At 39.8% G+C, this 14963-nt stretch overlaps 1 protein-coding gene across 50 annotated transcripts in view; it reads left to right on the top strand.

Annotated features, from left to right (window-relative positions):
- MAP4K4 (mitogen-activated protein kinase kinase kinase kinase 4) overlaps window positions 1–14963 on the top strand; it is a 189965-nt gene that overhangs the window by 146624 nt on the left and 28378 nt on the right. For 4 of the 50 annotated variants that reach the window (XM_053890527.1, XM_053890526.1, XM_053890515.1 and 1 more), the window contains exons 13-20: window positions 1103–1264; window positions 5111–5197; window positions 5772–5984; window positions 6951–7112; window positions 9609–9842; window positions 10771–10877; window positions 12558–12709; window positions 13393–13490. In XM_053890527.1, the coding sequence (XP_053746502.1) occupies window positions 1103–1264; window positions 5111–5197; window positions 5772–5984; window positions 6951–7112; window positions 9609–9842; window positions 10771–10877; window positions 12558–12709; window positions 13393–13490 (1215 nt within the window). The remainder of the gene's footprint in view (window positions 1–1102; window positions 1265–5110; window positions 5198–5771; window positions 5985–6950; window positions 7113–9608; window positions 9843–10770; window positions 10878–12557; window positions 12710–13392; window positions 13491–14963) is intronic. The other 46 variants (XM_053890558.1, XM_053890540.1, XM_053890533.1 and 43 more) reach the window with 20 other exon arrangements.

The raw sequence follows: 14963 nt of genomic DNA, 5'->3' as shown, positions 1-14963 counted from the left end.
TTAACTTCATTGAAGTAAAATTGAAAAGGAAGTTCCTCAATCGTACTAGTCATATTTTAGGTACTCAGTAGCAACATGTGGCTAGTAGCTACTCTATTGAATAGTACTGAGACAGAACATTTTCATCATCCTGGAGTGTTTTATTAGATGACCCTAGTCTAGAGGCTAGCATTTTTCATATTTGTGGGAAGAATTGGTTAATTCTATACTTTACACTGTAGAAGTGCCTTATTAACAGATGTCTGGGGCTGGATGAGAAAAGCAGCCAGACAGGTGCCCATTGTGTCCCACTACTCTATACTTAGGGGTTATATAGAACAGCCTGGATTAGGAACGGTTGTTAGAGTAACGGTTGTTACTACCTACCTGCTAGTAGGATGCACATGGTTAATACTACAGGCATTAGAGGCAGAATGGCCCTTCTAGTTTGGGACTTGCTAGCTGGGTGACACTGTGCAAATCACGTGACTCTTCTGAACCTATTTGCTCATCTGTAAAGTAGGATTGAAATACTTATTTCCAGGTTTGTTTTGAAAATTTTATTAGATAAAGGAAATGGAATAAAGAATATCAAACACTGAGCACAGTGCAGGACATATAGTATGCATGTGTGCTGTGGCAGTTTCTTAAATTCATTACTATGAATAATACTGGTAATTCTTATTCTTATTGTTGTCAATTTCTTTTTCCTTTCTTTTTCCTCTTTTTAACTATTTCTTTCCTCTTTGCTTTACTTCCGTTCTCCTTTATTCCTTTGTCTTCTGTCTTTTTCTTCTGATTTAAGGGCCCTGGATAATTCTGTTAGTGATGTGCATGGATAAAGAATTCCCTGTCCTTTAGTTGCGTAGTATAGTGAAGAATGGGGAATTGATATCAAACGAAACCAAACTGTGTAAGGATTCACAGAAGCACCCCACCTTTGACCAATATTTATGAGGAAGCTGGTACATGTGGGGTGGAGGAGCAGTGTGGAAATAACTGGCCAGTCGAGATGGGGTCTGTGAACTTCCCCTCATCAGCACCTACCTGTAAATGGTCAGCAAAGTGTCATGAGAGCAGTAGTTAGAAGATACCTGCTGATTACATATCTTTACTTGCGCAGCAACAAAGGAGAGAACGTGAAGCTAGAAGGCAGCAAGAACGTGAACAGCGAAGGAGAGAACAAGAAGAGAAGAGGCGTCTGGAGGAACTGGAAAGAAGACGTAAAGAAGAAGAAGAGAGGAGACGGGCAGAGGAAGAAAAGAGGAGAGTTGAAAGAGAACAGGTTAGGTCACAAAAGAATGTTCTGACCATGCATATGTGAGGTCATATGTGAGGTTGCTTTGTAGAGTTGGGGGATTTGGGACTCAAAGTACAGACACGTGTGCACGCATGTATGTACACACACACACACACACACACACACACACACACACACGAACACACACACACATATTCAGGACTTCAGAGGTTTGAAAATGCCGAAGCACAATTGGAAGCACAGCAATAAATTGAATTAATAAATTGAAATTAAAAATGATGGATAAATTTTTACATTTAGAAACCTCTTGAAGTCAGTTGAGTGGTCTCCAACTAGTGTGATGCCCAAAAGATTTCTGAATATTTCTTTTTGGGCTTGGCTTAAATGCTTTGAACCTCAAATATCTGGATGATGATTAGCCTTTTCTTTAATGAACTGAAAAACCAACCACAAGGAATGTTTGAATTATCCAGTGGCTGAATATCATAATAAACATATTTGTATATAACTCAGTATATACCTATGTAGCATTAGAAAAACTAATAACATCGTGGTTTTGTTTAGCCAAAAAAGATGATATTTTGGTAATACTTAGAGCATTTTATTGATGCCAGCTATAGTTGTCTTTAGAAATCTCTGTTCCCTGAATTGACTGTGCTTTTGTGTCTGTGCTGTCAGTGTGAGCCCCTCAGAACCTCTTCACCTCTCACATCTTTGAATTGATCGCTCTTTGTTATGAGCTTTGGGTAAAGGAGGAAAGATATGAACGGAGACCAATTTAAATAATACTTGAAATTCGTACTTAAAATACTTATCAACTATGGTATTAACTTCCACAGTTGAGTATTCAGCTACTATCCTTGAAACTGATCATATGCTTCAGGTTCTCTGCACATGTACTATTTCTTCCTGAGAATTTAAGGATATTTCTGTTACTATTGACATTATTGGCCAGTCAGCACTGGTGTGTTTTGGGTTTGTTTGTTTTGTTTTTCCCCACATTCTGATTTATACTTAGGGATTGCAAAGAGGAGTAAAAGTAATTAAGCTTTTGAAAGTTAAGTCTCCTAGGGGTAATTCTCACAATGTGATGGTGAGAGGAGTATGTGACAGTAATACTTCATCTTTAATGTGCTAGTGACAGTCATTAACGTTCATGTATAGCAAGTATTCTTTTTTTTATGTTAAATATAATTTATTGTCAAATTGGTTTCCATACAACATCCAGTGCTCATCCCAACAGGTGCCCTCCTCAATGCCCATCACCCACTTTCCCCTCTCCCCCACCCCCCATCAACCATCAGTTTGTTCTCAGCATTTCAGAGTCTCTTGTGGTTTGCCTCCCTCCCTCTCTATAACTTTTTTTCCCCCTTGCCCTCCCCCATGTCTTCTCTTAAGTTTCTCAGGATCCACGTATAAGTGAAAACATATGGTATCTGTCTTTCTCTGCCTGACTTATTTCACTTAGCATAATACCCTCCAGTTCCATCCACATTGCTACAAATGACCAGATTTCATTCTTTCTCATTGCCAGGTAGTATTCCATTGTATATATAAACCATATCTTCTTTATCCATTCATCAGTTGATGGACATTTAGGCTCTTTCCATAATTTGGCTATTGTTGAAAGTGCTGCTATAAACATTGGGATACAAGTGCCCCTATGCATCAGCACTCCTGTATCCCTTGGGTAAATTCCTAGCAGTGTATAGCAAGTATCCTTTACCTCTTCTTGAAAATAGATAGGTATCAAAGTAGTTTTATTCTGCTTTCCTTATTCTGTTGCAAAATCTTTCGTGTTAACAGTGCTGTAAGAAACTGCACTTCTGCATGTTTGTATACATGTATGATTGTATTCTGCATGCTCATTGTATGTTAGGACATTTGTGGTTTGGATAGACGTGACTTTCCTGGTTGTCCTTGTGTTTTGAAGGCAAAAAGACAAAACGACTGTACTAATTTGGTCTTTCAAGTTATGGTTCATTTCAGTCTAGTTCAAAGAAGAGGTGAGTTGGAACTCAGATTCCTTTCTCAGCTGTTACAGGGGAAGGCCACATGTCATGCTAGGTCAGTGCTTGGCATAGCATGTGCCGTGGAAGGTTAGGCTAGGAGGAATGGGACTTGGAGCCCAGGTTGGAATCAGAGTGTCTTTGCAAATGCCCTTCTAGATACACTTTCTCCCAGATTGGCTTTTTTGGGTAAAGTTTATTTTATAAGATAAAGGTTTCTGAGGAAATGTATATGTCATGATTTGTGTTATCCTGCATTCTCTAAACCAGAATTATTGGTTAACTAAAACTTCTGTCCAGCTCAGATGTATAGCTATTTTTATTTTAAAATGTGTGCCATGGTACAAGTGGATGGTCAGCATTAGACACTGTAAAGACGTAATCTGAATTTCAGAATAAAACTTCTCTTCTTAGATCTCTTAGTCTACTCCCTTTCTGGAACAGTTAGCTTTTTTCCTTCTTGAAAAGGAAGGAAACTTCTTTTGTTTGTATTTCAGAGTTGTTTAATGTCTGTGTCCTATTTGAGCCTTACAAAAAATCTTGAGAGTTGCAAGAGAATGTTTTTTTTTTTTATTAAAAAAATTTTTTTTTAACATTTATTTATTTTTGAGACAGAGAGAGACAGAGCATGAACGGGGGAGGGTCAGAGAGAGGGAGACACAGAATCTGAAACAGGCTCCAGGCTCTGGGCTATCAGCACAGAGCCCGACGCGGGGCTCGAACTCACGGATCACGGGATCATGACCTGAGTCGAAGTCGGCCGCTTAACCAACTGAGCCATCCAGGCGCCCCAATTTTTTTAAATGTTTGTTTCATTTTGAGAGAGAGAGAGAGACAGAGTGCGAGGGAGGAGCAGGGAGAGGGAGGGAGACTGAATCTGAAGCAGGCTCCAGGCTCTGAGCCTGTCAGCCCAGAGTCCGACGCGGGGCTCGAACTCCTGAACCACAAGATTATGATCTGAGCTGAAGTCAGACGTTTAACCAACTGAGTCATCCACGTGCCCCAAGAATATTCTTGATACTCATTTCTCAAATGAGGATACTGAGAAAATGGAAGGTTGAGGGTTTTCTAAAGGTCTGAGATTTCCAAACGTCTCTTGATTTCCTAGTCTATTAAATACGCATGCAACTTCAAGGTTGGATTTCTCCTCTTTACATGTTTTGGGTATGTACCTGTTTTCATTGATCCAGAGGCTTGTCATTCTCTTCCCCTTGAAAATAAGTTCCCCGCCCCCTCCCCACAAACACACACACACACACACTCTCAGTCTCTTCTTGAAGAGCCTGGGCCTATTCATTTGTGAGAAACCACCTGAGTCTGGTGTTCACAGATCATGGCTTTCAGAATATAGTCATTCCAGGTACCTTCTGTGTCATCAGAGAAAACACAAATCATGTTTGTTCTGTTTTAATATTAAAACGGATTTTGGTTTGGGGTTTTAAAAATTGGCAATCCATGCTTGTTTTAAATGATTCATCGGAACCCTCTAGGGCAATGAGAACCCTCTGGTTTCTTATCTAATTAAACTTGATTTCTCTGGTCTACCATCCTTAAGAGGAATATCCTGGTTCTTTGAAATCCTGCAATTGTATTTAACAGCTGCGTTCTTACAGAAGAACTATCAGATACTTTGGTGTATATCAGTAGAGTGTATATCATCATTTATTAGACTCTTTAGATCTTCGTTGACCAATTTGAAGATCTTGGGGACAATCTTTCACTATATGTTTCATAATATATCCATCACTAAGTGAATTACCACTGAAGACCATTGGGGCAAATGGTTCTTGGTGCTCCATTCAGGTGGTTCTGATGCTTTCCTTTGGGATAAATTGATTGCTGGGTAATTTCTGTGTGACAGGAGTATATCAGGCGACAGCTAGAAGAGGAGCAGCGGCACTTGGAAATCCTTCAGCAGCAGCTGCTCCAGGAGCAGGCCATGTTACTGGTAACGCCCTGTATCTGTCTTGTTCCGTAGCATTAGGGCTCATTTCTCTATCCCTCCCCTGAGCTTTGGGCATAGCCGTGGTGATTACCAGACCATTTTGGTTAGCGTTGTGGGCTGACAGGCTCAAATGGAGATGTCCTCTGTGGTCATGCTGCTTTGGGCACATTGCGAGGTGGCTTCTATTTACTTATTTCCTGTTGAAGAGTTAACCGTTCTCTTTGGTAGATAGCAAGGGTTTGAACAGAACTTGGCATTCAGTGAACAAACTAGAATGCCAAAGGCTGAAAGTTCAAAGCACATGCCATAGGATTTTTGCCTAATACACTAACTTTTGAAACCACCAAAACCAACTTTTAATTGAATTCTCTCTCTGTCCAGTGATATTATGGTTAGCAACAAGCTGTCATATTTTTCCGCAGGTAATACGCTATTTAAAATCCCAGTCATTTTGCTCTGTGATTAAAAAAAGGTGGGGGGGAAGGCATGGTCTTTGTGAAAAGTTGAGAATGAATCCAGAGAAGAGGCGAGTTGTGCGGTGGCCCATAGATTTAGTGTTCTCCTCTCCCTCTCCAAGGAGTGCCGATGGCGGGAGATGGAGGAGCACCGGCAGGCAGAGAGGCTCCAGAGGCAGTTGCAACAAGAACAAGCATATCTCCTGTCTCTACAGCATGACCACAGGAGGCCGCACCCGCAGCAGCAGCAGCCACCGCAGCAGGAAAGGAGCAAGCCAAGCTATCACGCTCCAGAGCCTAAGCCCCACTATGAGCCCACTGACAGAACCCGAGAGGTATTTTCTTTCCTTTGTTGCTTAAATATTGATCCGGTGTTGCTCATTCCCTGGGAAGTTATAGAATGACTCTTAGGAGCTGTGTAATAGTAAGCCTAGACAGGGACACAGAGAGCAGATCAGAGCCAGTCTTTTGGTTTTCTAGCCAAGAAAATGTGGTTCAGACAAGTGAAAGGACACTTGCCTGCGGTCCCTTATCTGCTTGGTGTTTTCTCCAGAGACAACCAGAGTGCCTCTGTAAACAACTCTTGGGTGAAGTGAGCACTAAACAGAGGGAAGATTATATGGCAAAATCATTCTTAAAATGTACATAAGGGGATGGTGTCCTGGTTAACTATTTTTCCAAAACCACCATGAAAATGAACAGTGCCTATAGCCCAATTATACTGACTTTTTTAACAAATCACTGATTGTGATTTGTTAATGAAATTGGTGCAGTTGGGCCACCGAAAGCCTCCTGGTGAGGATGTGGCAAAGCGGTAACTTTTGGAATACTAGGAATCCTGGAAGCTGGTTGACTTCTGCAGTGTGTTGAAACCTGGCCTGTAGGTGGCACCCTTCCACCACGTCTCACCCTCACAGAGAGTAGATTCTAGGAACAAGTGTTCTCCGTATCCTAGAATGCCTTTGTTTTGGGTACGATGAAATGTGTTTTGAATTCCTGATGATAATCTTCTAATCTTAATCTTTTGGTGTAGTTAGTTGTGACGTTCATTTTTTTTTCTAGTTTTTTATCATCATGTACAATCTTAGAATTCTTGCCAGGAGATTTTAAAGGCTTAATTTTTATCTTCATATTTCTTTATCTCAAATTGAATTTTAGCCCTATTATATTTGCCTCCTCTCTTTCCTTGTAGCTAGAGAAAAGAGAAAATTTCTCTCTAGGGCCCTTCCACTCAAGCTTTCTTTGGGATCTCTGCTTTTCCCTACTAACACTGAGTTATGTCTTCTAATTCTCTGATGCAGGTGGAAGATAGATTTAGGAAAACTAACCACAGCTCCCCTGAAGCCCAGTCTAAGCAGACAGGCAGAGTATTGGAGCCACCAGTGCCTTCCAGATCAGAGTCTTTTTCCAATGGCAACTCCGAGTCTGTGCATCCTGCCCTGCAGAGACCAGCTGAGCCACAGGTAGCAACAGCCCGGTGGCTGTGGGCTGAGGTGACTCACACGGTAGTTCACTAAGCCATGGGCCTGCTTGTAACATTCACAGATTGGTTTGTTACCACATTAGGAAAAAAAGAGATTCACAGGAGTGATTCTAAATTAACTTACAGGTGATATCCCCTTAGTTGATAGAGAGAAGAAGGATTTTTTAAAAAGATTTTTATTATACTCATTAAGGATATCTAGATTCAGTGATTTCTTCTTTTAGTCTTTTTGTCTTTCCTAACTCAGATGCTCATAAACAAATGCCTCCTTTCTCTAATTCAAAATTTTTTCAGGTTTGTTTTTAGAAAGTACATAGAGGGAGAACCAGAACCTTTTCTTAACCTTTGATCCTTGGTTCCTGGCCAGTTGCATGAGTGGGCTTTTGGAAATCCAGTGACAGCCCAGTTGAAATTACATATAGAATTTCTTGGTTTGTCCAAACGTACATATTTTTTCTGGGAGAAAAGGGCCTTTCATTAGATTCTCAAAAGGTTCAAGATCCAAAAGAAGATATGATCTAGTAGGTTCAGTATGCATTTCCCTGAAGTAGGCCAGGGGAAAGGTCCTTTCATTAGGTTGACCACAGCATTCTGCCTTGTCTAGGTGAGGGAGAACCCCTGGGCTGAGTGCTATGTGGTTAAAAGAGAACCCTCTGTCCTGTCCAGAGAAAACAGTTAATAGCAGGGATTATCCATGTCAAAGATCTGAGAGGTCCTTAAAATACAGATTCCTATTCTCTTACTGAAAATAAGTAACATTTAGACATTTGGCACCTTGAAGCCTGAGTTGACTTGTCACGGATGCTTGCATGTGTTCGGGGACAAAAGTTCATATTCTTGTGATTGAAGTAGCTGTGGTGTTCAGAAAAAAAAAAAAACCCAAAGGAGGATTTGAACATGCTTTACAATAAATAATCCCAGTATGGAGGAGTTGTTTAAAAAAAAAAAAGAAGAAGAAAAGAAAAAAGAAGGACCAGACCTAATAAGCAAAGCATGTGTTTGTGGGGTTGGGGGGTGTTAGGGGACAGGGAGGAATTTACATGCAGTCAGCAGTGTGTTGATTCACAGAAGAGCTGAGCCACAAGCCAGATTGTGAAGAAAACAGTACAGGTTAAAGGGAGAGGGAAGGGAAGAGGGACTAGTACAGTAGGTTTGTTTAACAACATTTGGATGAAGAGTCTAGGACTAAACTTTTTATTCTGAAAGTTAAACTTACAACAAATAGAAAATTTTTATCTATTTGGCCACTAACAATTTAGAAAATAGGAGTTCCTGAATTATGTAGGCTACTTTTATATTAATGATTATAGCCTCCCTTTTCTTCTTTTTACCTAAAGTTGCTTTGGACTGAAACCTATGCTTATGAAAAAATTCTTTGAGGAGACTGTTCACATAGGATTCTATTTTTTAACTCAATTTTTATTATAGTTGTAGATAATGCTTTGTTTCACATTTTTCCACCTGAAAATTTTAAACATTTAAGCGGTCTGGGATTATGCCAGTAAATGGAATTTGTCCCTCTCCTATGGGACTTATTCTGAATCTTGCATGTAGAAAGGTTGAGCCAATTGTGATTTGGTATTTTTAGTTCTCATTAAGTGCGTTGATATAATAGATAGCATAGCTGGAATTATATAAATTGCAATCTAATATAATAAAATATAGATTATTTCAGAGATTATTTTCCCAACTTAAAAGCAACCAGATTAACTCAGGTGACAAGTTGTTGTTAACATTTTTTCAATTGTCAAGTAGAAGGCATACTCCAGTAGCAGCAGCAGAGGGAATGATAGTATTGAATATTCCTAAAGAAACCAAAATTCCTTTTTTTGTAACTACTATGAACATGGATAGCAATCTCTAAAGCATGAGTGTTTTATGACTTGAGAGAAGAAAGAAATAAAATCGGTGTATTTGAAAAGTTGGCTGTTTTTAAGTTGTATTGCTGTAATCTGCCAACACATAGGGGTTTGTCTTTGCTCATTAAATGTGTTCTGTGGTTATTTGGTCTGAAATTTTACGAGACCAGGTGATGTGAGGATGGATAGATAGGTCTGCATGTATGGCAGTGTCTGTCTTGTGGTTTTTCTTTTCTCCCTCTCTCTGCCTGTCCACTCTCTGCTTTGACATGGATGTGCATGTAGCATGTTGTCCTCCCTTTTAGGATTAGGACTCTGTGAGGGTTTTTTTGTGTGATTTTGTTTTGTTTCCTTAATCTTTGTGTTTACTCCTATCTGTAATGTTAGTCTGGATATTAAAAGAGTTTTCTTTATAAATGTAAATTTGCTTTTTTCTATATATTGTGTTCCCCAGACTGCTTCGTCCCTTGGAAGTATAACTGTTCCACTGCTTGGCTTACCGAGTACTGTATTGCCCCAGTTTGCCTTCCCCTACTTCTTGTTTTGGATTTGGTATTGACCAGAAAAGCGTTTTATGCAGAACGCATTGAATGTTTTGTGTTTTGTTTTCTTGTAAGGTACAGTGGTCCCACCTGGCATCTCTCAAGAACAATGTTTCCCCTGTCTCGCGATCCCATTCCTTCAGTGACCCTTCTCCTCCCAAATTTGCACACCACCATCTTCGCTCTCAGGACCCATGTCCACCTTCCCGCAGTGAGGTGCTAAGTCAGAGTTCTGACTCTAAGTCGGAGGTACCTGACCCCACCCAAAAGGCTTGGTCTAGATCAGACAGTGACGAGGTGCCTCCAAGGGTAAGAAGCAGAAAGACAGATGTGTGCTTCTTTTTTCCATTTTGTTATTTAAAAAAATATTTATTTTAATTAAGGGTATGATGGCTTCACCAGAATGAAGGGGCAATGAAACTTCAAAGGAACTTTTTACAGTGGGGAAAGTTCCATAGTTAGGCAGTTATATTCAGCCAGTGGCCAGTTAGCTTTTTATGGTTGTTGTTAGTGCTATACTTAAACACAGAGTAACAGAATAATATATGAGTAAGTCTATAAAGAATATACTTCTAGAACAAAAAGAATCAAAGTATATTTTAGCAGCTGTCTTACACATTTATACAAAAGCTATAAATTGTTTTGCAACATTAATGATTATCAAAATTTTCAGAAAAGGTCTTTTAAGAAAAATTTAACATAAACATTTCCAAAAAAATGATTTTGTTCTTTTTAAATTGAGGGATTTTTGTTTTTCAATTTTTTGTTTTGTTTTTGGTAGTTAATGGCGAAGTTAAATGAAAGGCACTTTTTCATTTCGTTAATTTTTCCCTCCACTTGGAATTTGCTTCCTCTGAATATTTTCTTGCTTCCTACCAGTCTTCATTTCCTACTGATCCGTTTGTAGACCATTGTTTGGTTTCTTTGAGCTTATTTTTCTGATTCTCACATTATCTCAGCAAAATGCTTTGTATGTCCCCTGCCACTAAGCTTCAGTACAAACATCATTTAAATGTTACGGAAGTGTGGAAAGGCTGTTTGTCCTGGCTCCTTTGATGCCTTTGACTTAAATTTTCTCTATCATATTGAATCAGTGGAGGGCATAGAAGGATCAGGGAGAGGGGTAGTGATAGTAAGGCTCACATAATTCAGACTGTTGTAAAAATATGTTTTGGTAGGGAAATATTTTTTTCTTCTCATTTTCAATAATTTAATTGCTATATTTTTCTACCCCAAGGTTCCTGTGAGGACAACATCTCGTTCTCCTGTTCTGTCGCGTCGGGATTCCCCACTGCAAGGCAGTGGACAGCAAAATAGCCAAGCAGGTCAAAGAAACTCCACCAGGTAAGAGAAGAGGGAACCTTAAGAATAGGTTTACTGCACAGAATATTCCATCATACTTGTTTTCATAAAAATGCTCATAAACATGGAACCATCTGGGGTAAAGAAATCATCAGTTTATAAAAGAAAAACTGCCAGGAAATCCATTATCATGAATAATAGCAAACTGGTCTATAGTGAAAAAAGTCTGAATCCAATGGTATGTTTGGCAGTTTTAAAATGAAAACTCCCGGGGCGCCTGGGTGGCGCAGTCGGTTAAGCCTCCGACTTCAGCCAGGTCACGATCTCGCGGTCCGTGAGTTCGAGCCCCGCGTCGGGCTCTGGGCTGATGGCTCAGAGCCTGGAGCCTGTTTCCGATTCTGTGTCTCCCTCTCTCTCTGCCCCTCCCCCTTTCATGCTCTGTCTCTCTCTGTCCCAAAAATAAATAAAAAACATTGAAAAAAAAATTAAAAAAAAAAAAAAAAATAAATAAAATAAAATAAAATGAAAACTCCCTGTCTGTGTAAGGGCAAGTGGAAGGGAAGGCAGGGGAGAGTCTGAGACAATTGTAACCTGAGGGAGTTTATCCTCTAAAGGATGTCCTAATGCGTTGGGAGTGTTATGGAAATCACAAACGAAAGAAAGTGCGGGGTTGACTTGCAGTCTGTAATAAACTAGTGAGTTAACCAAATAATATTTTCAGGTTATAGAGCTGTTCTGTTACTTAAAATAGCTAAACAGCTATCTAAATTTGAATATCACTTAATTAAAATTCAATATAATTAAAAGTTATTTTCCTTAGCTGTGCTAGTCCCATTTCACATGCTCAGGAGCCACGTGCATGTTATACTACCATGTTATACTACTCAGCTACAGAGTGTTTTCATCCTCTCTGTGATTTCCATTGGCCAGTGCCGTCCTAGGAGAAGGAAAGGGCACTATGTTGACTATTTTGTACTTGATCACCGCCAAACCTCTGAAGTTAGCCTTGTGCACATCTAGCCTTTTAGAACTTGAAGTGCTAAGATGGAAGACAGGCCAGAAGCTGCAGAGAGCCTTCTTAGTCCTTAAATGATCAGGGTAGACTGTGGGATTCTCCTGTGATTGAGTCTCTGTATTAATTGTAACCTAGCAAACTTGTGCTCTGATTGCATCCGTGGCCAGGGCACATCACAACCTGTGCTTTCTGTCATGTTTCTAACACAGCCCATACAAGGGAGTATGCTGCATAAGTGTTGGCCCTTGAAGGCACTGATGGACAGTGAGAATAGTATAATTTTGTGTGTGATTACATAAGTAGACTTTTTTATAATAAGAAACTGAGTTTGTAGCTGTGACAGAAATAGTAACACTTTTAGACTGAACAGTAGCATTTCCTGTCAGTTGTGATGAAGATGTGGGGTCTGCTAATGGTAGCCTGTCATTTAACATTTTTGATATGAGATTATCTGGGACACTTTGTATACCCAAAACCAATGTGACGTGTGTGAACTATACTTGAATTTAAAAAAGGATCTGGGAGATAAAAATCCATGAATAACCTAATTAACTTTTGGTGAATTTAATGTTAAATGCTGTTTTAATGTTAAATGTTGCCATTTTTTTCTCACCTAGATTTCAAAGACATCGATGGACACATCACGCATATGTTTATAACTTGATCTTGGCATAATGCATTAGCTTTTCTCTTTTCTTTTCTAACAGCAGTATTGAGCCCAGGCTGCTGTGGGAGAGAGTGGAGAAGCTGGTGCCCAGGCCCGGCAGTGGCAGCTCCTCGGGGTCCAGCAACTCAGGATCCCAGCCTGGGTCCCACCCTGGGTCTCAGAGCGGCTCCGGGGAGCGCTTCAGAGTGAGATGTAGGATGCCTTTGTTTTTCCCTTCCCTCGTTAACAGTATTGGGCTATGATAGTGTATTGGAGGTTCTTTTTAATCATGTAAAAAGGCCTATGGTTTTTCCACAGCTGCATACCACAAAGCAATGTTTCAGTACAGGTTGCTAATGCTACCATAATTTTAATAACAAAGAGTTCACTTTTGAGAGCTTACACATGCCTCTCACTGTGAGCACTTTATATGCATAATCTCACTTAATCCTTAAAATGACAGAGAGAGAGAGAGAGAGAGAGAGAGAGAGAGAGAGAGAGAAAGGAATGTATTGTGTCTCCATTTTACAGATTAAAGCAACTGCAATTTAGTGAGATTGATAAACTTGTCCAAGATGATTAGCTAAATGTCTGAGCTGGGATTTGAACCCACTTCTTAGAATGTAGGCTCCCATCCACTCTGTCATCATTATTGGTTATTTTAACTGTCAAAATATTAAGTTAGTGAAAGTTCCCTCCAGTATGTCATTGACATAATGTAACAAGGTGTTACGAATACATGCTAAGCAGAGTCAGGTCTGAGTGTGAAGCCTTGAGTAGGGTTAGCAGGAGTGGGAGGGAGAAGGAGGGGAGAGAGGCAGAGGCTGGGTGGGCTGGGTCAGCTTTATGTGACGCACTTCTCTATGTTTATCCATTTCTGCTCTTGAATTTCACAGCGTCATCCAAATCTGAAGGCTCTCCATCTCAGCGCCTCGAAAATGCAGTGAAAAAATCTGAAGATAAGAAGGAAGTTTTTAGACCTCTCAAGCCTGCTGTAAGAATTCTACAAAATCAGTTTTACTTATTCCAAGCTTGAGTGAGATCTCTTAAAAATATGTGGTTGAGAAGCTTGCAGTCTTTTTCATGGGGCCCTCTTACAGATTTCAGGACTTAGAAAGAGTGCCGTGTCCTCACACATTTGTGCACACTCATACCCCACCACTATAGTAATTTTTTTTCAAAAAGTACAAAAGAAAGAAAAGCCTTTTTATTTTTACCTCTTTGCTCAGCGTTAACCTTTATGTATTCTTGATAAGTTGGGCATTTACAAAGTGGCTTTAAAAAAATTTTTTTTTTAATTTATTTTGAGTGGGAGTGGCAGAGAGAGAGAGAATCTCAAGCAGGTACCACGTTCAGTGCAGAGCCCTATGTGGGGCTCAGTCCCACGACCGTGGGATCATGACCTGAACTGAAATCGAAAGTGTTGTCTGAAAATGTCTGACACTTAAACAACTCAGCCACCTAGATGCCCCAAAACTGGCTTTTAGACTAAATTTTTTTACATTAACTTCTTTCTTCAATTCACCTATTATTTAAATTCTGCCTTTTGGTACCAGAAATGACGGTTTTGACTTCCTCATACTTGGTCTTTAATCCTTGTTGCATTAACTGACCATGTAACTGTGCCCATTGGGGGTTTTAAGCCTTTTGGAATTTTGATTTCTTGCTTGAATTGATTTCTGTACTTCCCCTCACTCCCCTCTCTCCCGTGCTTCCTTGTGCTGTGCATTCTTCATCACTGATGGCTTCTCCGGCTCACTGAAACTGCTACTGCACTGAAGGGTGAAGTGGTAAGCCCCATCTCTGAAAGATTCTGCAGCAGAACAACATTCCAGCTGCCTCTTCATTTTAGCTTATAATCCATCCACATTTCCTTTCCGCCCTCAACTTCCCTTTTTGTTCTTTTCTAGAATTCAAAAGTCCTAGACTTCTGCTTTATCTTTTTAACACAGAATTTACTGCATACATTTATTGTTAAATACAGCTTCTAAAAATAACTTCTTAAAAAGCTACAGTTGTAATTATGAAATAGTTAAGACCCAAGGTCCAGTACACTGTTATTTCAGAGGCTTAAGCTCAAAAAAGAACAAGATCTTCTTACCTGTGGAGAAGGAAACTCAGTTGGAACTGCTAAAAAGAAAAAGGAAAAGTGACTACATAGCCTGCTTTTAAAAAAAGTCATTACTTCCAAATGTAATTCCCAAGTAGAAACCTCAGACTTTTATATGAAAATGTAGAGTATAAATAATAATTACACTTAAAAATTATATTTGGATAATTGAGTATTAAAATATCTCAGTATGGAAGAGTAAAGGGAAGCGAAGCTCCTTATGAATGATATCTTTGAACGTGGATTTCCGTTCTGTCTGATGTTCGTATTTGTTGGCAGCGTTGCAGGGAAGTGTGGGTAAGATGGCACCAGGGAAGTGTGCCTCACCTCCTGCCGACAGCAGCACGCACTGCCTGC

This window comes from Panthera pardus, unplaced genomic scaffold (assembly GCF_024362965.1).
Source record: "Panthera pardus isolate Hobbes unplaced genomic scaffold, ASM2436296v1 HiC_scaffold_25, whole genome shotgun sequence".
In the NCBI taxonomy this organism is placed as follows: domain Eukaryota; kingdom Metazoa; phylum Chordata; class Mammalia; order Carnivora; family Felidae; genus Panthera; species Panthera pardus.
The sequence above is the reverse complement of the archived record's forward strand: the minus strand, read 5'-3'. Positions and strand labels throughout refer to the sequence as shown.